General features: G+C 44.2%; 1 protein-coding gene across 2 annotated transcripts in view; it reads right to left on the bottom strand.

The window, feature by feature from the left end:
* Positions 1-25644, bottom strand: part of vit (vitrin) — a 60847-nt gene extending 35203 nt beyond the window's left edge. Inside the window, exons 1-8 of one of the 2 annotated variants that reach the window (XM_079473731.1) lie at positions 25467-25644; positions 14208-14292; positions 11929-11988; positions 11689-11845; positions 7577-7710; positions 7412-7489; positions 742-894; positions 511-543 (exon numbers count right to left, since the gene is read on the bottom strand). In XM_079473731.1, the coding sequence (XP_079329857.1) occupies positions 511-543; positions 742-894; positions 7412-7489; positions 7577-7710; positions 11689-11845; positions 11929-11988; positions 14208-14241 (649 nt within the window). In that variant the 5' untranslated portion in view covers positions 14242-14292; positions 25467-25644. The remainder of the gene's footprint in view (positions 1-510; positions 544-741; positions 895-7411; positions 7490-7576; positions 7711-11688; positions 11846-11928; positions 11989-14207; positions 14293-25466) is intronic. The other variant, XM_079473732.1, reaches the window with a different exon arrangement.
* Positions 25645-26269: the final 625 nt, after the last annotated feature.

Below are 26269 nucleotides of genomic sequence, written 5' to 3'. Positions count from 1 at the left end.
CCTCCGTGTTGTGTCTAGTACGCGTGCTGTGCCTCTACTTGGACCGCACGCAGAGCTTCAGGAGCTCTGAGCAGCTAGGAAATACATTTTCCTAAAGACACGTAACATGAAGAATTTGCCATTAAAAACCAAACTGAACTATTTGAATTGCTGCAACAGCATATATAGAGGGGAGGTAAAAAACAAAGACTTATTTCGGACTTGGGCTGAGAATTTTGATAAGCTGTTGGACAAGGGCTGGGCAAGAGCCTAAATTTGCGGCCTGTACAGAGCTCTAATGATAGAGTTGTGATATTGGCACTAAAGGGGTCTATGCAATGACTATGAATCTGCAACATCAGAAACTAAAAGGATAGAAAGGCCAACAACCAGCTACACCCAAAAGTAAAGAAAGCTTTACAGTCAGAGAATATTAAGTTCAGTGATCCACCACAACCGACAAAAACAGCAGCCACAATCATTTACAAGAACAGCTTGATTGAGGCTTGAAATAAAGCCTCCAGAACTTACGTGCTATAGAGCTGAAATACGGATGACTGCTGCCTGGATAAGAAATAGATGGTTTTGTTTTTTAGAAATTGAAGATGAAAATGAATAAGAGTCCCTTAATCCATATCACCGTTTAATGTCCATCAGGATAATTACTTTGCAGGTGCTGAACTCATCAAATGCATGATATGACTGTACAGGACTGTTTGAAAGAGAACAGATCCCAGTCAAGAGAATAATCATTCAGCTCACCTGCCTCTCGAACTTTATGCACAGTGACTTGTGGCTTGGCTGTTGTGATGGGCAGGGCTGTGGTGGTGCTGGGAAATGCCACCGTTGTGGTTGTAGGTGGAGCTGAGGTTGTTGTAGTAAAGCTGGGTTCTGCAGCTACTACGGGCTCTGGTGCTGCTTTGGAAACATATTTTTATGAAACAAAATTTAATTTAATAATAAAAAATAAAACAAACATGCATCTGCTTACAATCAGTTGCCTTTTGACTTGCATTATAATACATTAGATTGCACATGCATGAGCTCCTTTTATGTAATGAAAATAAAACAACCAAACATGCCCCATATAGTACATAAACATGCAAAATTGGTGCTATACTGGACCCTGTTGTAATTCAGCTGGGGCCATATTTGTCTCCTACTTTATCAAGACCATTGCAAAGAGAACTGTTCTCAGTCAACCTAACAAGCATGTGAACTTCCTTAAAGAAAAGAGGACTACTTTAACTAGGTTTGGTAAAGGACTCGTCGGATGAGCACTTTCAACAAGTTTGTATTATTTATTAGGGTCTTCATGAAATGTCTGGAACATATTTTGCATAAAAACACTCAATGTCTGTGTAAACAAAACCCTTTTTGCCTTGTAAAAAACAGCCATGATCACAGCAACCCGTTTTGCGCATGTCTCTTTAAATGATAATGGGCAACAGCGCACCCCAGCCCCTTCCGTCCGACATGTCAACACAACAGTACTGCCACGGTGATGGTTTAGCTAAATGATATTTCCTGAACTCCTCTGCAGTTAGTTTCATTTTAAACGTCTCAAATCATTCGTCCGGAAACAAAAAAATCTGTCACAGCAAACAATATCATCCTAATGCGCTCATGTTGTGTGTGTATGCTTGCCTAAAATCTACAGAATGACTGACTCAGCTCCCTTCGCTCTCATATGCTAACGTTATCCTCCTATATATACGGTACATTAAGTCAATTCAGACTGTTGATTAATATTACTTACATCGGCAGCTTCGTCTCTTTCAGTTGCCATCTTCTTTGGTCTAGATCACTCTTGAGGAACTTTGAAGCTAATGCTGCTTGTACTGTCCCAGGTTGATAAAGTACTCCAGCTTGAAGTGATTCGCGCAAACAAGCATGTTCTTACTATGTTTGAACTTAGATGGTTTCTGATGGATTTCCAGTAAAAATAAAATAAATCCACACCTGTCTCTTCCGAGCAGCGATTACATTGCATGTTGCATGTTTTCCATGAACATTAGCCATGGCACGTACACCGCTGTCGCTTGCGAAAACAACAATGGCGGCAGCGCGGTGGGTGGAATTGTGTAGATTAAGGGGCGCTTACAATATAATAAGATGCTAAGAAAATAATAAGAAAAGCTAGTTCCTTTTCTGTCGGTCTCTCGACGTTGTGTCGAAACGACAGATGGGGTTCGCCCCTGAGAACCTATCATCTTCTGACTATTTTGAAAAGGCCAATGAAATTGGCGAATGAAATTTGCATGCCGGGTTCCGCCCCCGGATATCCGGGTATAAAAGAGGAGCCGCCGGCGTGCTCATTCATTCACCTTTTGTTCTTCGGAGCCTTCGCATCTGATGACATTCTTCGAATTGCCGAATTCTATGACGCGGTGCAGCGGAGATTCCCCTGGGCGTCCTGGCAGTTCCAGAGGTATTTTTCTAAAAGAGCAATTTCCTCAGCGTGGCATTGCCCGCTGATCTCTTGGGTGCAGTACACTCATCGAGGACGGGGACGGACACGGTGGTTGCCGCAGGTGTTCGGGGGTCCGACCACTGTGGCAGCCTCGTGGATTCGTCCTGCCCGCACTGCGCGCGGATGGCTATTCAGACGTTGCATCACTGCGGGCAGATGGCTATTCAGATGTTGCGTCACGGTGGCTGTGTTCTGTAAGATCCGGCCAACACCTCGTTTGCTTCCCGTTCTGTGACCGCAGCGGCTACGGCCCTGCCGTCAGCGGCGGCGAGCAGCGAGGGTGATGTGGGGATTATCGTGAGCGTTAATCCGTCAGCCGGCCGGCTCGCGGACCGCTCGTGCCCCGTCTCGCTTGTTTAGCAGTTCCCCAAGGATGGTCCTAAGCCATCTTATTCCTCAGCCACGCGCTCGGACACGAGCCGTGGAGATGAGGTGTCTCTTGCAACATCGGAGCGCGACCTGCTAACAGCAGACTCTGGCGATTCCCTGAAGCTCCCTTCCTTCGGGAGGTCGAGCACAGGTGAGAGCAGACGTCAAGATGTCAGCCATGCTCGCTCGGACCGCCGTGAGTGTCGGATTGCGGTGCGCCGCAGCCCTGGCGCTCGCGGCTGGGTACTTCGCACATTGGGCCTGGGCGCGACTCCAAGCCGTGCCCGGCTCAAGTGCCAAGTTTTACCGAGCTGCATAAGGACTTCAGTAAGACCTGGAGCGCCCCCTTCAGCGCGTCTCCGTCTAGCTGACTCTATCGCCCTCTCTTCCCTCGGGGCGGGGAGGCAGCTAGGGACTATGTCAATGCACCCTGGGTGGAGCATGCAGTCGCGGGTATCCGCAGACGGCGGCCACCTGGGGAGCTTGACCTAGACTCACCGTCCAGGGCATGTAAGGTCTCGACATCTCTGGTGTTGAGGCTGGCAGTGCCGTGGGCCAAGCTGCCACCACTCTTACGCCATGGCCATCCTGCAGGCCAGGGCGCTAAAGAGAGCCCCACGGGGTAAGACAGACCCAAGTAGTGCCGCCGCCTGGCCCTCCGGGGACCACGGTGGCAGCGCAGGCTGGGTCAAACGATGTCCACATCAGTGGCCTGGAAAGACGCCTCTGACTCAATCTTGCGCAGGTGGGCGATGTCGAGAAAGGCCACTTTCCCGACTCCCCTCTCACAAGGTCGGCTGATTGGTGGCGCTGTCAAGGACTGCTCCAGCAGCCTTTTGACAGTGTAGAAACAGACCGGCCTGCTGTGACCCGGCCGCTTTCGGCCGTCGAGGTCTCGCATGTGGTCTGCCCCCCAGCAGCCCCGGCCTTCTCCAGCGTCGACTCCGGTTCTGGTGCCCCCGCAGGTGGCCCCCCGGAGGAAGACGTCGAGAGAAGGACCACCTAGAGAGATTGAACCATCGGGCCCGACCCAGCATTGGTAGCTGGATGGTCGGACTGGGGCGGACCCTGCCGCGTCCCAACACCTTCTGGGCCCCTTCGGGGGCCTAGTGCCCGCCTTCTCACAAGGAGAGGTCTCTCTCTGGGTCCCACTTGCAGCCACTCTCAACCTCTGAAAGATTGTGTTCGGAAACTCGACGTTGCGTCATGGCGGCACGCAATGGCGAGTATAAAGCAGCCCTCAGCACTCTCGCTTCGACGGTGCGTCGAGCTGCGCCATCGCCTGGCAGGTAATTGAAATCAGTTTCAGAGGCTCCTGGGCATGGTGTCCTCGGGGGTGACCTGTCCCCCTCGGGTTGACGCACATGGGACCGCGACAGCACTGACTACAGAGATGAGTTCCCTGGAGAGCGTGGCGCACTGGCAGTAGGTGTATCGTCATTACGCCTGCTGCCGTCGCATCCTAACCCCGGGCAGGTCTTGAGGCTGGTCGTGGTAACGACAGACGCCTCCTTACGGGGTGCGGGTGCGGTGTGCAACGGGCGCGTAGTGTCGGGTCGCTGGACAGGCCCCCGCCTGCGTTGGCATATCACTGCCCTCAAGTTGCTAGCTGTCCTGCTTGCACTGATGAGGCTCCGGCCTCTCGTGCAGAGCGAGCATACTAGCCCGGACAGCACGACCGGCGTAGCGTACTAAACCTCAGGGTGGCATTCGCTCGCTGCAGTCATCGCAACTCGCCCAAACGCCTCCTCCCGTGGAGACAGCAGGTGGCAAAGCCCCTGCATGTCACACGCCCACCGGGTGTCCTGAACCAGACAGCCAAGCGCTCTCTCGTCAGTTGACACCTCGTGGGAAGTGACGACTCCACCCCTGCGGGCCGGCTTGGGTGTGGTTTGGGCGGGCACAGGTGGACCTGTTGCCTCCCTGATCACCACCCAGTACCGCTGGGCACTCCCTGGACGAGGCCCCCCCTCGACACGGAGGCCCTAGCGCGCAGCTGGCCGCCGGAAAAGCGGAAGTACGCTTTCCCCCAGTGAGCTTCATTGCGCAGGTCCTGTGCAAGGTCTGGGAAGGGAGTATCAAGTGCTGCTAGTTGCGCCTACGGACCCAACTACACTTGGTCCTCGGAGCTAATACTACTGACGACAACTCCCCCTGGCCAAATCCCCTGGCGAAGGGCCTACTCGCAGGGGATGGGCACGTTGTGGCATTCGAGCCGGATCTTTGGGTCTGGCTCCTGGATGGGACGAGGAGTTCCTGGATGATCTACCCCCCACAGTGGTGGAGACTATCACTCAGGCAAGGGCCATGTCCACAAGGCTGGATGCCTTTAAGTGGCGCCCATTCTCGTCCTGGTGCTCTTCTCGAGGAGAAGACCCTCGGAATTGCTCGCTCAGGAACGTGCTGTCCTATTGCAGGAGAGGCTGGGGAGTAATCTCCCCTTCCACATTGGAGCGTGGGTACCCGCTGTCGCGGTTATCACGTACCAGTTGCTGGTGAGCCTCTGGGGTGGCATGACCTGATTATTAGGTTCCTCTAGGGCGCGAGGGGCTAAGGCCTCGTCCGCGCCCCGTACCCTCTTGGGACCTTAAGGTGGACTTTTGGGTCCCCTTTTTTCGGGCCCTGCGGAGAGCCCCCTTCCTCGTTCTGCGAGGGGGGTTGGCTCTCCTGCTGGGGCTCGAGTCCATCCAGAGGGTGAGGCACCTGCAAGCATTCCGTGTCCACCGATTGCAAAAATTCAGGCCCGGTGACTCTCACGTGATCCTGAGATCCCGGCCGACTTACGTGCCCAAAGTTCCGCCGCCCCCCTTTGGGAACTATGTGGTGAACTTGCAGGCGCTCCCACACTGGGAGAAAGACCCAACCTGTACGTGGGGTGTCCAGTAAGCGCATTGCGCCTCTACTCGAACCACATGGAGGGCTTCAAGGCCCTGAGCAGCTCTTGTCTGTTATGGAGGTCAGCAACGGGAGTGCTGTCTCCGAGGAGAGTTGTCGCGCTGGATCGCACACGCCGTCACTACGGCGTGCCGATCCTAGCCCTTGCCCATTTGAGTGACGGTACACTCCGCTCGGGGTGTGGCCTCCTCGTGGGCATCGGCTCAGTGCGCCTCTCTGGCAGACATCTGTAGAGTTGCGGGTTGGGCTACGCTATACCTCGCAGAGGCTTGCAACCTCCGTGGGGAGTCGGCAGCTCGAGTCTTGCCAACAGGTGAGACCAGCAGTCGTAGGGCGTACGCTTGCGCATAGCGCCATTCCCCTTCCTAGGTGGATCAGTGCGCTATGGGCTGCCTCCCTTCTTTCCCCAAGGGTGAAGAATAGGCAGTCCGTCCATCCATCAATAAGCACTCAGGGCGGCGGGCTCGGCGGAGCAGCCCTGCCGCCTATGGCCGGGTATCAAGCTGAGTTATTACATATAGCTCTAACCGGACCTAGTGCCCCACACGTAGTAACCCCCCACTAGGGTGGTTCCGTCTGAGATGTCGTCATGAGAGGGTTCCCCGCGTGGCAACCCATGACCTCCCCCAGGTGGACATCCACCTTGCGGCATTCCGCACATACCTCCCATGAGTTCTCCCCTATTTGGTGAGACCATGTTGGTGTCTCCACTGTATTCCCCCCTTTGGTGGGAAGTGGTCTCCGTAGCGCACGTCCAGACCACTCAGCGCTTACCCAGTAGCCCTACGGTACCGGACGGCTTCTCGTTTAGAGAACAAGGCCTCCGTCTGTGGTGGCCGAGGGCAGGGGCTACTCATCTTTGCCAAAAGCTCTGGGAGCCCCTGCCTGCCCACTGGAAGGTTACAAATTTCGTGATAGCGCTCACGTGTGGCTCGCCCAGGCCGGTCAATGTCGCTTCGCTAGAGATTGTGACGCGGCTTAGTGCTGTGGCGTTTTCAATAGGAACCCCATCTGTCGGTTCGACACAACGTCGAGAGACAGACAGAAAGGGAACGTCTCGGTTACGTATGTAACCTCTGTTCCCTGATGGAGGGAACGAGACGTTGTGTCCCTCATGCCACAACATTAGCCGTCCGCTGCAGCGATCGTGAGATGCTCTCAGGCTCCTCAGCACAAAAGGTGAATGAATGAGCACGCCGGCTCCCCTTTTATACCCGGATATCCGGGGGCGGAGCCCGGCATGCAAATTTCATTCGCCAATTTCATTGGCCTTTTCAAAATAGTCAGAAGATGATAGGTTCTCAGGGGCGAACCCCATCTGTCGGTTCGACACAACGTCGAGAGACCGACAGAAAGGGAACAGAGGTTACATACGTAACCGAGACGTTTTCTCACATCCTTGCAGGGAAAGGCACACCAGAACAAACTTACTAGGTTCTTATTTTTCATGTTTCCTGGGTTTCTAGACGGCACCGGGGACCCGATTATAGCACTTAAACACAGAAAGATTGGGGTTTCCTCCGATGTCACCTTTAACATCCATCCATTAAACCATTTTCTACTTTACACCACTTATCCTTTGTATGCCACCATACAGAGATGGCCAATCCATCAGATTATTTATTCACCGCTTCATGCACGAAACAGAGCCTTTTAATTCTCAATGCTTGAATCGTCTTGTCAAAAATCACTTGCCTGTTTTCACAACTGTTGGTCGTGAGGCGGTGAAGTCCAGAGTGGATGGATAGATCACTCCTTTCTTTGGTTTACCCACTGAGGTTTGGAATCAAACACATACAACAGATGAAAGCAGTTAAACAATGTTTCTACTTCTTTCCAACAGAACAAAAACGACTCTACCTGAGACTGAAAACGACTCCCTCCAGTTGGGTAAGGACAGAGATCTGACACCGTTGGCAAAGCTGCCTTTATAGATGGTCTCTCCCGCCATCTTCTTCACAATGACTTTTCCTCCTGAGTTAGTGATGACCCCGCTGACAACAAAATAACAGCAACAAATGGCAAGCATGTGAGAGAGTACCCATGGGCTATGCAGGGATCGACGCTTGGGAGGATTATGTTGAAACAAAGTTTGTGAAAATATTAACTTCAAAATGCAGAGTTATTATTATGGCATGAGATGTCAGGATATAAGGCAGAACTTGAACCTAGTGAACAGTCAGTCTGGGTTCTGTTTTTGACTGCTGTTTGTGTTGGATTAATGATCAAAGTGGTAACCCACAGATTCACACGCTGCATGTGCCTTTACTACATTAAATAAGAACAACTTCTGTTTTATTGAGATCCAAACACAAAGTGTGTTTCATGACTTCCAGATGAAAGCCATTAATCCAAACACAATGCCTTCTGTCTGCCTTTTACTGCATCAGTCAGGCCACTTCCTACCAAATTCTCCAGATTAGCTCCTTATTTGGGCTTTTGTCACTTTGGAAAAGCGCAGAGGGAGAGAGAGTGGGAAGTGAAGTTTATGACAACAATCCAACACATCCTCCCAAACAAACACAATGTGGAATAAATGGTTGAATATATACGTACATATGGAATAGTCTGTATATATGGTTTTATTGTTTTAATTTGGTGTTATGATCCTCGGCATCTGTATTTATGTGTGCCTTGCTCTGTGTGTGTGTACAGGGATTGGCTGCACATCTAGAAGCGTGATTCTGAGAATATTTCATGCTGACCGTTCTTTCGTCTGTTATGTCCCAATGGTGTTCTTGGAGCGTAGGGGTGGCCTGCTTCTTCGCATCATCTTTATGGTCCTTTATTAAATTGTGTAAATGATGTTTTTATTATCAAAGTTCGTGAGGAGATGGAGCATATAATCAAGCCCGGCTGATCGGCATCAGCAATCGCAGCCGATCCGCATTAACTATCACGCCTTCTACCCTATCAGACCCAGCGAACTATCCAATAAATAAAAGCTGATTTAAGCTGAAGGAAATGACTGTCGTGTCCATATCTACAATCACATCATCCTTAAATTCACATTTCACTTAACAGTTGTGAAGCAGCATGGCACAGAGACTGTGTTCGACTTCATGCAACACTACGCAGACAGACTGGCATATGACATCAAAGTACCATTGGGCTTATATGTTTCTGAATCATGTTATGTCATATGTACGTGTTCTGTGTATGTGCAACGTGGCATGATGTGGAACACTTTAAATAAAATAAAGAAGCAATGATAGTCAACAGATGTTATCCCATTTGAAGCTCGTCACATGTAAATGCTCAAATCAATCGGATGACTTTATAGTGTTCCCTATTTTTGGATTCCTTAATCGGAATAATGAACAAAATGTATGCATGTAAATGTAATGTTACAGGTATGTTTCTATTTTGGGGGAAAGATATATTGGTTTGTTTTCCTCTACTTGTGTTATCACCATATTAGTGATGGGAGTGGTTGTAGCCGTATTTAAGCCTCTGGCAGGGGCGGCACTAGAAGCGGGCTATGGGGGCTGGGTTTTTTACAATGCCCTGTACAAATCACTTAGGGGCCTGTCGCATTCCTCTTCTTTTGCGTGTGCATGTTTATTCAATTTAAATGTAGACTCAAATAGAGAGCAACACTGTCCCAGCATGCATGTGATGCAATTGATCCTTTGCCAGAACTATCGCAGCGGATACGCCGCTCATGATTGCTTTGCAATGACAGACCGAGCACTTTGACAAAAACAAGACAGAACACACGAGGGCATTAAATAAGGGACCAAATCAAGAGGGGAACAGGTGTAGGGCATGAATCGATAACGAAGAGACGAGAGGACGGGAACAGAGATGAGACCGGAGAGAGCGTATGGAAGGCCATAAGGGCCACTGCCTCTCTTCACACAAGACATTTACATTTAGTCATTTAGCAGACGCTTTTATCCAAAGCGACTTACAGATGAGGAAACATTGGAAGCAATTATAACAACATGAATTATAACCTGACATGAGACTCTGTCATGATCCTGCCACTTAACCAAGAGAAACATGATATGATGCGGCAGAATCATGACAGTTATTTTATTGTATTGTTTTGTAAAGATAAACACTTGTTAATAATGATCTGTCATCTGTTGCAAGTAAATTACATAAATGTAAATCTACAGTAAGTTACTGGCAAACTGCTGCCATCATCAAAGCTTGTAACGCAAATCAACCAATCATATTTAGCCTAAGGACCGGAAGTATCAATTTTATTTATTATCTCCAGTTATTCTTTATCATTCCAATTTCAATGTCCAAATATTCTAATGAAAGGCATTTGTTCTTTAAAATGGTGTACTTGCTTTTTAACATCATTACGTAATCAGTTTCATAAAATATGAATATGATAAATTGCTTGGAATTATTTTGCCTCCTACCTTGCTTTTGATTGTTGCCCTGATCCGTGCATGATAGGGTTATGGGTGCTTTTTTATTTTGTTTAGAATTCTCTGTTATGTATATATCTTTAGGGAGATGCGTATATTTGAATTGTGTTTATCATATGTGTTCTAGGTTTCGATTAAAAATTCTAACTAGATTTGGTTTGTTGTTTGGTATTTCCTCTCACGAAGATTGAGTTGCTCCTTTTTTAACCGAAACTCTTTTTGAACTCTTGAGTGAGAGAGTGGAGCCTCCATGGGTCTTTTGTTAGGATCGCTCATATTTAATTACAATGTTATGTTTCTTTTTATTGCATAGAGTGAATACAGCACAGTAGCTACTGATCCAAACATTTCTCCTGTAGTACAGTGGGGCTTTCCTCTACTGTAAATCTAAAGAACACAGACCTTACAACCACAAAGCTTGCGTTTTCCACTGCCTAATATGGAGGAGAAATCAATGATAAAATGAGTTGTTCAGGTTCGGAGAGTTAGAAATGTAAAGGGACAGTTACATGATTCTTCCTACACCACATAAACAACAAAAGACAAATATTCTTTTGTGAAGAACATCTGCAGAAGCCAAGAGATCATAGAGAAGGAAGTCTGAACAGCTGGTGCAGTCAAAACAACCCGGAGCTGAAATGTTCTTATACTGCTTATGTTTCTGGACTTTAGCGTCACTCAGGACCTGAGGTGGGACTCATACATTGACTGTATTGTGATAGAACGTTCAACCTGCTAATACAGTCCTACCCATCAGTCACTGAGTCTGTAACTCTTTAACTGTCTGGTGTGGATAATCAGAAGATTACAATGACAGCTGATCACTACCTCACCATCCCCAAATACTGCATGAAGAAACATGAATCGGTGTGGACACATGCTCCAAACACAAAACACAGAAGAAAACTATTTTGGCAAATTTTGAACATGCAAGAATAGGGTTGGAAATCAAAAATGAATTTCAATTCTGGAGCCGGAATGCAAAAGTTACGAATCAGATATTTTATATCAAATTTAAATTTCTGTTCCTTCTATCAATTCCAGTGTGCACATTTTCAGACTTGTGATCTACTGATATCTCAATAAAAGCCTGTTTTATAGCCATAACCCTAACCACAATTAATTATAGTAACTACAGGTTAACCATGATATTTGTAGTTAAACTATGGTAAAACGAATCAATTGTAATCAATCGGTCATAACATGTTTGATATGTGGATATACACAAAACGGAGCTCATAAATATATACATTTTATATGCATACAGTACATGCATCAATAAGCAGGGTAAATGACCAAACAGGTTGATATCGAAATGTTTTTACAACTTTGAAAAATAAACTGGGAATGAACAAGATTGAATTCTAACACCACCCAACCCTTCTTAAGAATAAGTGAACAGTTGAGTGGCTGAGAGAAACATTCTTGTGATGATGCCACACATACTGATATACTGCTGTATTCTGTAATATATTGAGATTAAATGTCATTTTGTCATGAAGGTGTATTACTGTAACAATGATCCTACAGTATGTAAGAAAGTTCATGGTTTCTGAAACACGGGTTCTAACAGGCTGAGCTTACCTGTGAATGGCTGCATTGCAGATACTGGATATAGAAGCAAACACTCCTGTCCCGTACACCCTCTCTTTAGTCTCTCTGCAGTTTGCGGGACACTTAACAATAAACTCAGGCAAATTGATCCTCCCGGCCCGTACGTCACACTCTACGGCAGGAACAACTGAACGAACAGAAGCCACGTAAGAACAGTCACAAATGATGAGACGTCATATTTCTATTCAAGTATCACTGTGCAACATATACCTTGTTTTTGCTTTTTGTTCTTCCCATTTGGCCTCGCTTCACTACAGCTCAGCAGAATTGCTACGAACAAAAACATGAAACAATAACAAAGGATTGGTCCATCATTTACGTAATTTCACTTTTTGCAATGCCAACAACAAATTTGCCACAACCAATGACACATAATCCTGAGACTTTAAATCCAATATTCATTTTCTAACTTGTTTTAAAAAATATGTCTGTAATTTACTTGTTGTATGAACAGATGTATTATTAATAAAAAGCAGATTCTGGATGGTTAAGGGCAAGCCTAAACAACCTTAAAAGAATTAACTTTGCAAAGTGATGTTACGGTACGGAAAAACTCCTCTGACAAGAGACTCAAACCTGACTCACACCAAACCCGACGCACAACTTATTTCAATAGTTTAAAAGGAACCTTTGGTATAGAGAGATGTGTGGATTAATTTACTGACAATGGCATTGACTGTATAAATGTTAAATAAAAAACAGTGTAACTGTCACACTATTTGTAAACAATATAAACAAATATTTTTAGTCTGAGCCCACCATTTTTGGGGGGTCAAAATCTGTGACGTCAAATGTTTGCAACCTAAACCTGTTCACTTTGGCTACAGTGAAGCACACACTTTTTTTATACAGTAACAGTCAAATATGAGATGTCAAACATAAGATCAGATATATTAACACACAGGGACAGTAGGTGCGGTATGTCCTCTTGACACAAAGAAGAACGCCATAAAAGAAGAACGCGTTCAGTATCAGTAAGGGTCTGTTCAAGGTAAACATGCATTAAATCATGGCTTTAAACTACCGTCTTTAAGACAGCTTAAGACAATTTAAGACATCATCATCCACCACTATGTACATTATTAGAATATAATGATAAACACAATAATAAGTTGCTTGCGGTTTGGTATTCTGAATCAGAGCACACCTGAATATTAGCCTCCGTCAGCTCATGACAGAGAGAGAAGACAATAATGTTAGGCTACTGATGTTGATAAATCAACATAAAAAGTCAAAATCTAGATCAGATGCATTTTATCATTGCTGAAAACATTGTGTATATATTAAATTCGAAATGATTTTGGTTATTAATATGTATTTTTGTATTGTTTCTAAGCAACAATATTAAAATGAAGTCAAATACACCAAATAGCGTCTTTATTTTCTAATATCTTTTCATGTGACAACACTGAAGAAATGACACTTTACTCCAGTGTAAAGTAGTGAGTGTACAGCTTGTGTAACTGTGTAAGTTTGCTGTTCCCTCAACACACAGCCATTAATGTCTAAACCGCTGGGAACAAAAGTGAGTACAAGCCATTTCCCCTCCCGGTGTCATGTGATTCATCAGTGTAACAAGGTCTCAGGTGTGAATGGGGAGCAGGTGTGTTTAATATGGTGTAATCGCTCTCACTCTCTCATACTGGTCAGGGGATGTTCAACATGGCACCTCATGGCAAAGAGATCTCTGAGGATCTGAAATAAAGAATTGTTGCTCTACATAAAGATGGCATGGGCTGTAAGAAGATTGCCAAGACCCTGAAACTGAGCTACAAAAGAAGTTGAGGACACATGCTCGGCGTCATATCTAGAGTTTGTCTTTGGGAAATAGACGTATGAGTGCTGCCAGCATCGATGCACAGGTTGAAGGGGTGGGGGCTCTGCCTGTCAGTGCTCAGACCATTCGCTGCACACGGCATTAAATTGTTCAAGAAAAATCTTCTAAAGATGATGCACAAGAAAGCCAACAAACCGTTTGCTGAAGACAAGCAGACTAAGGCCATGGATTACTGGAACCGTGTCCTGTGGTCTGATGAGACCAAGATAAACATATTTGGTTCAGATGGTGTCAAGGGTGTGTGGCGTCAACAAGGTGGTGAGTACAAAGACAAGTATGTCTTGCCTAGAGTCAAGCATGGTGGTGGGAGTGTCATGGTCTGGGGCTGCATCAGTGCTGCCGTCTTTAGGGAAGCTAAAGTTCATTGAGGGAACCATGAATGGCAACATTTTACTGTGAAATACTGAAGCAGAGCATAATCCCCTCCCTCCTGAAACTGATCCGCAGGGCAGAATTCCAACCTGATAACGACCCCTAACACACCTCCAAGAAGACCACTGTCTTGCTTAAGAAGCTGAGGGTAAAGGTGATTGACCTAAAGCCTATTTACAATCTGTGGGGCATTCTCAAATGGAAGGTGGAGGAGCGCAAGGTTGACAAGTATGATACAAACTGAATCTCAAACAGACATACAAGTATAATAATTACTTACCGATTAAGAAAGCGGTGACAGGTGTTTTAATCATCTTGAGCTGTAGAGTCGGATGAAATGTTCCCTCTGGTTCCCGCAAAACTTCCTGTATTTAAAGAGAGGAAAGAATATACTGGTAAAATTCAATACATCAACACATGTCTGTATAAACTGTATATACTGTATATGTGTGTATAGCATAACCCTAACCAAAGCTCAACAGGTAGTGGTCAAGCTTTTGTTGAAACTAGTATCTTTGCATTAGCACCTATTGTATTATTGCTCTGTATGACATATCGCTTATTGCTCTCTGAACTCTTTGTAAGTCGCTCTGGATAAAAGCATCTGCTAAATGTAAATGTATATTTAGAAGACAATTACATAGAAGACTAAGATATCGGGTTATTTTGAAGATCTCACATGAACTCCACTTCAAAAGTTGATTATGAACAAACAGGGTTTACTTTACTTTATTTTTCACTTTGGATGCATGACTTCAAAACAATCAGTGGCCATTTCAATCCACAGAAGATTCAGAACTTAAGCAATACAGACGGATAAAAATGAATGAGCTGAAAGAGAGGTGAATCTATCTCGACAGTGTCCATGTGTCACTGCGGAGGTAAATGTCATTGGCACAAAGCACATGTTTACTGAACAAAACACTGGAATGTTCCATAAAGACAAAAAAGGCCTTTCTCTAAACCAGTAAACCATGATGGTTGCAGAAAATACAGTGAAGATGTATCTAACCCTGTTATTTTCTATCGGTCAGACTTGGTTTTATGCATTATACGTGGTGTATTTTTGTGTACTGTGACAAGACTGCTTTCTGAATAGCAGCTATATAAAACGTTGTCACGCTCATACTTTTCAGAAATCCTGATTCTGATCTATGAATGTTTTTCTAATGACACAAGTTTTTCCTCCATATCAAACACTGCTCAAATGCAAAATGAAATGCAGCAGCAGATTCATACATCATCTTGTCTTTGGTAAGCTACACTAGCACAACACACTGCTGTGGCACATGGTTAGCAGACCCTACACTGACACACATTTACTGGAATAAATGTTGCGTTTTAAAGGCAAACCAATAAGTTAGTGGACTTGCATGACTTGATGATAAAAATAACCCTGAACCTTCTTGTATCTTTTGTTTTGAATCTTGCAATACTAGATAAAAAACAAAGGCTTTCTTCCCTAAAGCTAACATCACTGGCTCGAAAGCAAATCATACTAAAATGTACAAATACGATCAAATTAATTTATATGAATTAGACAAAAATGTCCAGCTGAAAACCTTTGGTGTGACTTTATATGCAGACATTTTGCCCAAAACTTGTTCATGCAGAAAGTATTCACAGCGCTTCTCTTTTCCACATTTTGTTACGTTACAGCCTCAACCCAAATGGATTTAATTTATTATAATAACCACTTGAAATTAAGTTTGTTTTTAATCTCTTCAAATGTAATTAAAATAAGCAACGACAAAATTACATTTACATAAGCATTCACAGTCTTTGCTCAAACCTTGGTTGAAGCACCTTTGGCAGCAATCACAGCCTCAAGTCTTTTTGAGTATGATGCTATAAGCCTGAAACACCCATTTTTGGCCAGTTCCTCCCATTCTTTTTTGCAGTACCTCTCAAGTTCCAGCATGTTGGATGGAGACCCTGTTTAGGGTCATGCCACAACATCGTAATTGGATTTAGATCCAGACTTTCACGAACCACTCCAAATCAAAAAAAAATTTGCAATTCAAAGGTGGACTTGCTGCTATGTTTCAGATCATTGTCCTGCTACATAACTCACAAACTGATGGCTGGACATTATCCTTCAGGATTTTCTGGTAGACCGCAGAATTCACGGTTCCACAATTATGGCAAGTTGTCCAGGTCCCGAAGCTGCAAACCAGCTCCATACCATCACACCACCATCATCACCATGTTTGACTGTTGGCTTTTATGAAATGCTGTTTAGGGCCCGCTCTTAAAATATCATATTTTCTAGGGCTGGGCGATACATCTATTCTTATGTTTCTCAATAAATTTTGGTTAAATGGCGCCACATCCGAAAGCCAGAGGGCGCTCTTGTGCATTAACAGAAGAAGAACGATTAGTTCTTCTATTGCTGCGTTCGAAATCGCATACTGCGACAGTACGCACTGAATTTGAATAAGTACCTACCTATCGGCTGTTAAAAAAGTACGTTCTATATAATATTAGAAGGCATGTTCAGCTCTATTCTGTTCACACTAATCTCAACACATACTTAAGCAGTGCCTCTGCGCTGGTGCAGTAAGTGTGACAGTAGTGTCAGCCCTCGTGTGCTGCCAGTGGCGCAAAAAGTGGGTATGCGCTATATGCGGTGCATAGGGGCGCGCCAACGCGATGGTTTAAAAAATGTGAAATAATAAAAGTTATATAAATTTTTATAAAATAAAAAGTAATATACATTTTAGAGGACTAACAGGCTAGGCGGCACCGGTGCCCTGATAAGATTCCATCATATCATTTATTTAGAGAAAGAAGGGTAATATCGCGAGTGGGCGGGGTGCCGTGAGTTACGTTAAGTACGCAGTAACGTTGGTGAGTTGTCGTTGAAATTTAAATTTGAAAAAGATGGATAAACCAAAAAAGCCATCGGGGGCTAAAATAGAAAAAGAAAGATGGAAAAAGGAGACGTCCTGTCAAGGGATGCAACAGCAGCTAAATACGTGGATGGTGAAAGGTAACAGGTTAGATTTATAATGTGACGTCTATTCTTGCAAATACAATATTCATGTTAACAGACTAACGTTAGCTAGCGAGCTTGCTGAGCAACCGACTGTCGGAATCATGAATAGATTTTCTACCAAACTTGGAGGCTTGCAAATATAAATATTGACTGGCAAGTGTTTGCTAACTTAAATGCAAAATAATGTTGCTGCTGATATCTACATTTATATTTTGGTTAAACCCTATTCTACCAATGCCATGCATGACATATCTCAATTTTATTAAAGTAAAATAAGAACTGGTAAATATATGGTAGCATGCACAATAAATGACTAGAAGCTGGAAAACATTACTTATGCAATAAGGCTGGTTTATCATGGATTGTTTTATCATTAGCTTCATGTTAGCTCAGCTGTGCTGTCAGACATACAGGCTACTTTACATCTGCTGGGTGACATGGAAGCTGCAAGGGCCACATTTCTCCTTCATTAAAGATCTGTGGTATATGTGTATGTATGTATGTATATATATCAGTACAGACCTTTAAACAGAGAGAGATGTGACCCTGTAATTACTTTTCTATATGTATGTGTGTGTGTCATATTTGTACTTTTTAAAATCCCAAATGTTAATGTAATTTCAACAGCAGCACAACCTCACTGCATAATAGTTGTCTTATCTGATGCCATCCCTAGGCTGATTTAAAAGTTTTATTTAGGCTGCTATATTTAACAGCAAAGTTCATTTTATTCAGGTGTGAGGATGGTGGATCAGGAAAGACAGGGGAAAGCAACAGGATTGGGTCTAACATTAGGTGGAAGTGTAGAGGGAGCTTGATACCAACTTGATACCAACAGATTCATTTCTTAATATTATGAATATGGAAAAGGTAGGGGTGTAATGGTTCACAAAATTCAGGGTTCGGTTCGATACGATACACTTGTGTCACGTTTCGGTACGGATCGGTACGTTTTAGATACGGCAAAAAGAAAGAAATGGCAGAGAAATGTCCATGAATACATTTTTATATATTTGTGTCCATATACCATATAATTATGGTAGGCTTACAGTAGCTGTCTGATATACTTTTAATATAAACTTTTATTATTTCAAGCCCATACATGATGATGTCGGCACACTTTTTTATTTGGGGGGCGCCAAAACAGTTTCTGCATTCCCCCCTAACACTGAGTAGTTGCGCCCCTGTGTGCAGCCCTCCTCGTGTGAAGACTGACGAGAGTAAAGACCTGCGATTCTACCTGTGCGACTCCACCGAGCAAAGACACCGGCAAGGCACATCAGTTTTTATTTAATTGTATACTAACATCATATGTTTCCAGTTTCATATATTCCACCGCAGACAGTGCTCCTGCCCAAGACGCAAGACAATATTTCACACTATCTTCCCTATGCAATAACTATTCGTTTGAATACCACGCTGTTAATATCACTTCTCCAACTCAGTATTATTGTTGTGTACCGCTCCCCAGGTCCTCTTCACAACTTCAATGAAGAGTAAAATGTGCTTCTCTTATCATTCTCGGAGGATGGCAGTCCTCTTGTAGTCTTTGGGGACTTCAACAGTGAACCCCTCCATGACACCCTGAAGGATCTGCCAGAGACGTAGGCTTTAAACAAGCGGAGAGAGGAGCCTGAGATTCCTAAAGATGACAGGGTTGCTAGCAGTTTGATTTGTTTATTGGTAGATGTATCAATTTATTATTTTAAACTCAAGTCATTGTCAGCACATTAGTAAATCCACTGTATGCAGAGCAGAAGGTGTGCCTCACTCTCAAGCGCCTTTTGCCGCCATGTTGCTTTTTTTGGTGCTGTTGCCAAGGTGAATCGTAATACGGGAGCTCCATTAATCACAGCTTGTCGTAGTCATGGTCCACGCACTTAACAAAAGGTAAGTCTACCCAGAGTTGATAGAACTAACTCAAATCGGCTGTTCTGAAACCAAAATCTCAGTTTCAAATCTCTATTCACATTTTAACTCGGTGTTGGTTGAACCTCCTTATTGAAACGGGCCCCCTGGAAAGGTTCACCAGTGTTCCACGTTACTCTATTTGTGGATAATGGCTCTCACCATGGCTGCTGGAGTCCTGAAGCCTTAAAAATGGCTTTGTAACTATGACATGTGACAATTCATTTGTTTTTCATCTATTCATGGATTTCTTTAGGTCGTGACATGGTGTGTTGCTTTTTGACATCTTTTGGCTTACTTCACTTTGTCATACAGGTTCTATTTAATTGATTTCTTCATTTAACATGTCTGGCAGTAATCAGACCTGGGTGTGGCTAATATAATTGAACTTAAATACTCAATTAATCACAGTGAATTCATGATTTAACAGTGGGGGGCAATTACTAAATCTTTGACTTCATGATAACTAGCACTTCTCTGTATAATACTCCCTCTATATAGGTGAATACACACACATCGAATACAACACCCTAATCGCAATTTCACATGAATCACCATGATAACCCTCTTGATTCTTATTGTTTACATTAATAAAATGTAACTAAGTATTTACATAGTCTAATCAGAATTATCATGTCTTGACTATAGTCTGATAGTCTAATCATACGTGTGTTTGGGGCGACACCAGGTGGTTAAGAGTACAGCGCAAAGTGCAGTGCAACATTGATGCACAACAAAACAATCACACATTAATTTACAGAATTGGTTTAGAACAAAATAGAACTTTAAAATAAATAAAAATGAGAAATGAAACGAAATAAGCCAGTATCAAGTCACAATGCGCTAAATAAATTGGACATTTTCCTTAAACATCAGGTACATTTATGCTGACCAGATCTCCCTGATAAAAAACTATTTTACAAACGGGAATACAACAAGTTCATTACCAATGAACTACCAATAACAGTTACTTTTACCACATGTAAAGGAGGAATGCAATAAAGCATCTTAACATTTAAACAATCAAAAAGCCCCTTTCATCTTTTTTCCTGCCCACTGTTTCTCCTTTGCTTTCAGTTCAGAAAGTCTGAGCTGTGCTTGTCATATGCATTGATTTTGGTTGTATGATGCAGCGCAAAGTTCAGTCTAAATAACATACTATGTGCATTTACAGACAAAGTGTTAATTCAAATTGAAATGCTCAAACATACAGACAGATGTTTGGAAACGGTGTACGTTGTTCATTTGCGAGTTATCTGCGGGTGCTTGTGGAACGAGCTGCTTCTCGTTACCGGTCTCCCAGCACCGAAGACGCGGAGAGATGCGATCCTGCACTGGGTCATAAACAGACCTCGCGCTCACATGGGCCAGGGGTTTTCGTACCCAAACCTAAAAATGTAGACCCCATTTCTTTACATCATAAATTATATTTTGGCGGCGCAGTGCATGCCTGTCTGCTATGCCACTGCCCATATAACCCAAATGGCATGATCCCCATCGCATAACACCTCTGAGAAGATTCGACTGTGAGATTGGTAGTCAAATCAGGCTCCTCCTATCGAAGCACTGAATCTTCAACTGTTTGGGGTCACCCTTAATAAAATTTTATTAGAAATATATTAAATAATTCTAGTCGCTGTTTAGACACTGTAAAATGTATTTGACATTGATCCAGCTGTAAGGCAAATTCTTTTTACCAGACTGTGCATTGTGTACCAAACACTTTTAACACAATTTTGAACACAGAGCTGTTTCGGATCAGTGGCAACTGGTACCCTGAGCTAAAAAAACTCTTGAACAATTGTATGTTTTATTCTGAGGAACATATTTCATAATCCTTATGTAACTGGATCAACTCCCCTCATCTACATATGCATTACTGCAGCTAATATGTTTAGTAGAAGTGTTCAGACAAGAAGCTTAGTTTGTTTTGGAAACGTTGTCTCAAGCAAAACCCTTAATATTATAATATGTACTACAGCAGTGGTTCCCAACTCCCAAGCCTCTGTGGTCCACTGTTCCGCCTTGACACACAACATTTTGCATCCGCAATAGCCGACGGTGTAGTTTCCACGGATACAGTCCCACAAGTTTTTAGGGCCGGAGTTGAACCAATCATATACATTAAGACAGAACCCCTCTATTTCGGTACTGTAGGTTCTATATTGAGTACCCTGATAGAGCTGCTGTCATGCCTTGTTCAAAGAGGATCAGGGCTGGGTTTCCCAAAACCTTCGTATCACTATGTCAGTCTTAAAAAATATGTCGCTACTGCTCTATAACTTAAGAATGACGTAGCATTAAGAAGGTTTCAGGAAACCCAGCCCAGGTTTGCATTTAAGACATTCAGGCATTTAGAAAACAATTTAATGCAAAACGAGTCACAAGAGTCGGGAAACAGTGATGTGATTCATCATAGGCAGTTAACATGTTCCTGTCTGGACTCAATTTTGCAAATCATTACAACGGCAAGGAATAGGAAAGGTGATTGAGATCTAAACATTAAATCTCAAAACATCAGATCATATGTAAGCTACAATCCTAAGAACAGTGTGAACAAACTGTAGCTGAAGTAGACTCAGTAGACTCCGTAGACTCTCTCTTAACTAAAAATACCATAGTAAAGGTAATTCTCATGAAATCTTGGTTTCAAGTACCAGTGTAAACAAATGTCCTTTATATTCATTTAAACCCAGGTGCATGAGCACCCTGTAAGCGAATGATTGGAATTCATTAAGAACCCCATTTTCCTATGAAATCTAACGTTTACAAAGTATTTGTGAATCCAGAGGAAAGTTTTCGGGAAGGTCTATTTTGCATGCAAACTACTCGGAATTTACTCATATATTTAGGAATGTTTCATGATTGAGGCCCATTCATTATAAAAACTTGTTCTGACCTTTTGAAGATGTCATGAACTGGCCCTTTATATTGTATTATATTGTTGTATGAGGTCTACTTATGACGTTCGCATGGTTTTTACCTTCAAAAACCTAAATAAGTTATAGGCTATTTTCTACCTGGGTTTTTTAGGCCAGCTCGACAAACACACTGTTCCCTTTCTGTCGGTCTCTCGACGTTGCGTCGACAGAATGGGGTTGACTTGAGAAACTATCATCTCTGACTGACTTGAAAAGGCCGATGAAAATTGGCAAATGAGATTTGCATGCCGGTCCCCGCCCCGGACATCCAGGTATAAAAGCCAGAGTACTTTCTAAAAGAGCAAATTTCTTTCAGCGTGGCATGTCCCGCTGTGCTCGTGGGTGCAACGCACTCTTCAGTCACGCACTCGGACACGGGGCGTGACAACGATGAGATGTTGCTCGCAGCATCGGAGGGCGGCCTCTTGACATGCGACCCCGAAGAAGCGGACGTCGAGAAGTCAACCATGCTCTTGTGGACTGCCACATGGAGAGTTCAACCAAGGCTCCCTTCCAAGGCTTGTAAGTTTTCGGCACCTCTGACTTAACCTTGCGCAGATGTGGGATGGTGTGAAGGTTCGCTTTCTCGACGCTCCCATCTCGCAAGGCGGGCTGTTGATACAGTCGAGGACTTCTCCCGCAAGTTCTCGACGGTAAAGAAGATGACGGAGGCGATCAAGCAAATCCTGCCCCACCGTGACCCGGTCGCATTCCGGCCGTTGAGGTCCCGCGCGCCGTCTGCTTCCTAGCAGCCCCACCCCTGTTCGACACAGACTCCGGCTCCAGCGCCCCCTACCCAGGTGGGCTCTCGAAGGAAGCCGTCAAAGAGGAGAGCATCATCTCATCACCAACCGCCACGGAAGCAGAAGCGTTCCTGACGAGATGAGGCCAGGGAGATCGAGTTCACCAGGCCCGACCCCAGCCTCTACATCGCTGGAGGGTCGGACTGGGACGGTTCCTGCCCGTCCCAGCAACACTACCCAGGCCTTTTCAGGGCCTGGTGCCCACATTCTCACAAAAAGAGCTTCCTCTCTCCCTGGGCTTTTCTCACAGTCGCTCTCACCCTCCAAAGGACGATGCTCGGCAACCCCGCGTTGTGTCTCGGCGAGGCACAGGGTCGGGTGTACATTTCAGCCACCAGCACCCTCAGTCAGACTGTGCGGTGAGCTGCAGTATCGCCAGGTAGGCATCCCGGCAGAGCCGCTCTCCTCCCCAGGGTCCCCCCACGGCGAGGGAGCTGTACTTCCAGCCATCGATGATGAAGCAGATCGAACCTCCGGTCCCCCTGTCTCGGTCCCAGGGAGCCTGGTTGGCTCTTCCCAGACCGGCACGGTGGCTGGAGGGAACGATCCCTCTCGGCTACGCGATTCATTTTGCCAAGCGCCCACCCAAATTTTGGGGCATCCTCTTCACCTCAGTCAGTGCTTAGGGCCGAGGTCGCTATTCTTCTGGCGAAGGGCGCGATCGAGCTCGTCCCTCTGGCCGGGATGTGCTCCGGGTTTGGTCGGACAGCACGACTGCCGTGGCGTATCAACCGTCAGGGCGTTATCCGCTCGCGGCAGTTATCACAACTTGCCCGACGCCTCCTCCTGTTCAGTCGGTAGGTGACGAAGTCTCAGTTAGCCACACACATCCCGGGTGACCTGAACCAGACAGCCGATGCGCTCTTTCGTCAGTCGACGCCCTGCGGAGATTGGCGGCCCACCCCCGCGCAATTCTGATTCTAATTTGGGTGCAGTTCGGGCAGGCACAGGTGGACCTGTTCGCCTCCCTGGACACCACCCATTGCCCGCTTTGGTACTCCCTGACCGAGGCCCCCTCGGCACGGATGCCTTGGTCCACAGCTGGCCGCGGGTATCGGCCCGAGTCTTACAGGATACCACCAGGTAAGCCCGGCAGCCGGTGGTGCGTACGTCTGCAAAAGCGTCTTGTTCTTTGGGCGTGCCTTATTGAAGACTTTGATGTAAACGCCCACTGCTATGATTGGATAGCAGTTGTGAAGTCTCCTGTGAATTTGGTTAGACACGTAGCGTTAGGTTACCCATTATCAGGACATATCAAGCGATCTCCTAATAAAGCAACAGTGACGCATAGTACAAATATGTTTTACTCACATAAGATTTCTGCGGCATTCCTGTCAGAATCAATATTGACAGCAAAGCACTGCTTTTTAATTTTAGTCTCTCCGCAAATACAGCATCGACCTGTGGCTTGTTCACAAAGGAATGCGCGGTGAAATGAGGCAAACAAATGCTCAATGTTTTACACACGTGAGATTGAACATCTGTAAAAATAAACTTCAACCACACATTACTAAGGTGTGCTTCCACAGCCAGGCACTGCCAGTATTATGCGATCTTTAACAGCATGTTTATTGCTAGCTCGCTCTATTTGGACTGGAAAAGTAGTTGTTGATTTTCTGTGGAGGCGGTGTTCAACCTATCAATAGATGCAAGTTTTTATTAATCTTACATAATAGAACATAAATGAAGTATATTTTAATAGAAACGTATACATTTCAAATGCGGAAAACTACCTCTGTATTGGTATTGACAATGAATATCAAGTTTTTTACTATACAAATATAAAGTAATCAACTTGTTAATCATTTGAAAAGTACTAGTAGATGTGTTTCTTCATTCCAAATCAAACTAAATGTAAATATATTTGTGTGTGTGTGTGTGTGTGTGTGTGTGTACAGTCACTTTAAACATTTTATAAAGGATGAGAATAATAGTCTTGGACACTTTTTCTATTATGCATAAGTTAATATTTTGTCAATAATTATTTCCCTTATGGGAACATCCATTAGAACATCCAAGAGTTTTTTTTCTCTGTTTGAATAACAACACATTTCAGTTTTCTTACATAAAGAAAAATAATTCTATATTTCTAAATCATGTTTTGTCCAAGGTAGAGAACACAATTATCGTTTTTATGATCATTTGTTTTATGCGTTATAATTCAAATCTTTACTGCCATGATGTTTCAGTGGGTTTATGAGAATGACCCATATGTTGATATCATGGTAAACTTGTGGTTACAACGCTTTCACTACACAAAACTCTAAAAAGAATACACAACTACGTTAAACTGTGGATGATTGTCGTTAAGTGCATGTCTTGGGTAATGGCTTGTCAAATGATTCTCTAGATACTATCAGCATTACCCATGACTTGTTAACAATATCCTACTGTCGTGCTTGTGAAATGGAAAACTATGGAACATTTCTGCTTTTTTTTTATTTGAATGTGGTGTACACATTGACTACATCAAACAGCAAAAGCATGCATCATTCCCTCAACATGAGCCTTTACAGAGACACGCATCATTCCCTCGACACAAACACAAGTCTTATCGAAGAAAGTCTCACATGAAAACACACACCACAGGTCAGTCCAAATATTTGCTGCAAGTAACGAAACCGCAGAGTTTTAATTCTCACTGCTTTGTGCTGCAGGCTCAAGTCTATACTCGTTCAGGGCTGTAACAGCAGATCACAAAAGAGTGTGAACTTATACTGTATGTCCACACATCAAAGGTTTATTTTCACACTGTTAGTGACTTTAAATACGCGTTTGCTTGTTTCTTTAATGAAGTTCATGGGTGTGAGAGGAGAAACAAACTGAACCGCAGATCAGCGGCTTTTATTTATCAGTAAACCTACATCACTTATTACACGAGCGTGTGTTCAAATCAAAGGTGTTCTTACCTTGACGCAACGCGAATGCCGCCCGGAGACTCCACAGATAAGCGCGTTTAATCTCCAGACACGCGCGTTCAACCCTCGCTGGACGCGTCAGATCTCCAGACACGCGCGTTCAACCCTCGCTGCGCGCGTCAGCTGTGAGGATCTGCCTGCTTCAGTCGCACGCGGGCGTGTGTTGGGTTCTATTGGTGGGACGCGATGAGAGCCAATCAAACCTCATTAAATTCCACTGCAGAGGGTCCAAAACACCCCACAAAACACTGAAATGGTCATAATGGTAAACAACTTCTTCACAAGGGTGTCAAGACACTAGTGCTATCTGTCATTTTATGAGAATAATTTCTTTATGTGTAATTGAACTGTCTGTAATGTACCTGATATTGTGTGAAACACTCTTAACCGTCATTTCTTAAGGCTGTGTTTCTGCTGAAGAGCGCAGTCATTACCTGTGCTGACATTGACCATGTGCACAGTTTCTGTTATTCGTGATTCTTATTTATAATGTAGGGTGCAGCTATTTGCCTCTATACAGAAAGAGATATATGTAGATATACCACATTCATTCATTCATTCAGAAATAAATGTTACACATGATTGCACATGATATTAATGTACAAATATGCTATTCATATTCTGATTTTAGTCATTTAACCAAATAGTGTATGTTTATTGCTGCCTTGAACAACACCTGAAAAGTTTTTTTTCACCGGTCTGCAAGTACATTTATGTTAATCACTTCTTTAGTAAAACCTTTTACATAAAACAACTGCCTGTCATCAAGGGCTCAATAACTGTCTTATGCAAAC

The sequence above is a fragment of the Barbatula barbatula genome, assembly GCF_947034865.1.
Source record: "Barbatula barbatula genome assembly, chromosome: 14".
Taxonomy (NCBI): Eukaryota; Metazoa; Chordata; class Actinopteri; order Cypriniformes; family Nemacheilidae; genus Barbatula; species Barbatula barbatula.
Note: the sequence above shows the minus strand (reverse complement) of the source record. Positions and strands in the feature narration are given on the sequence as shown.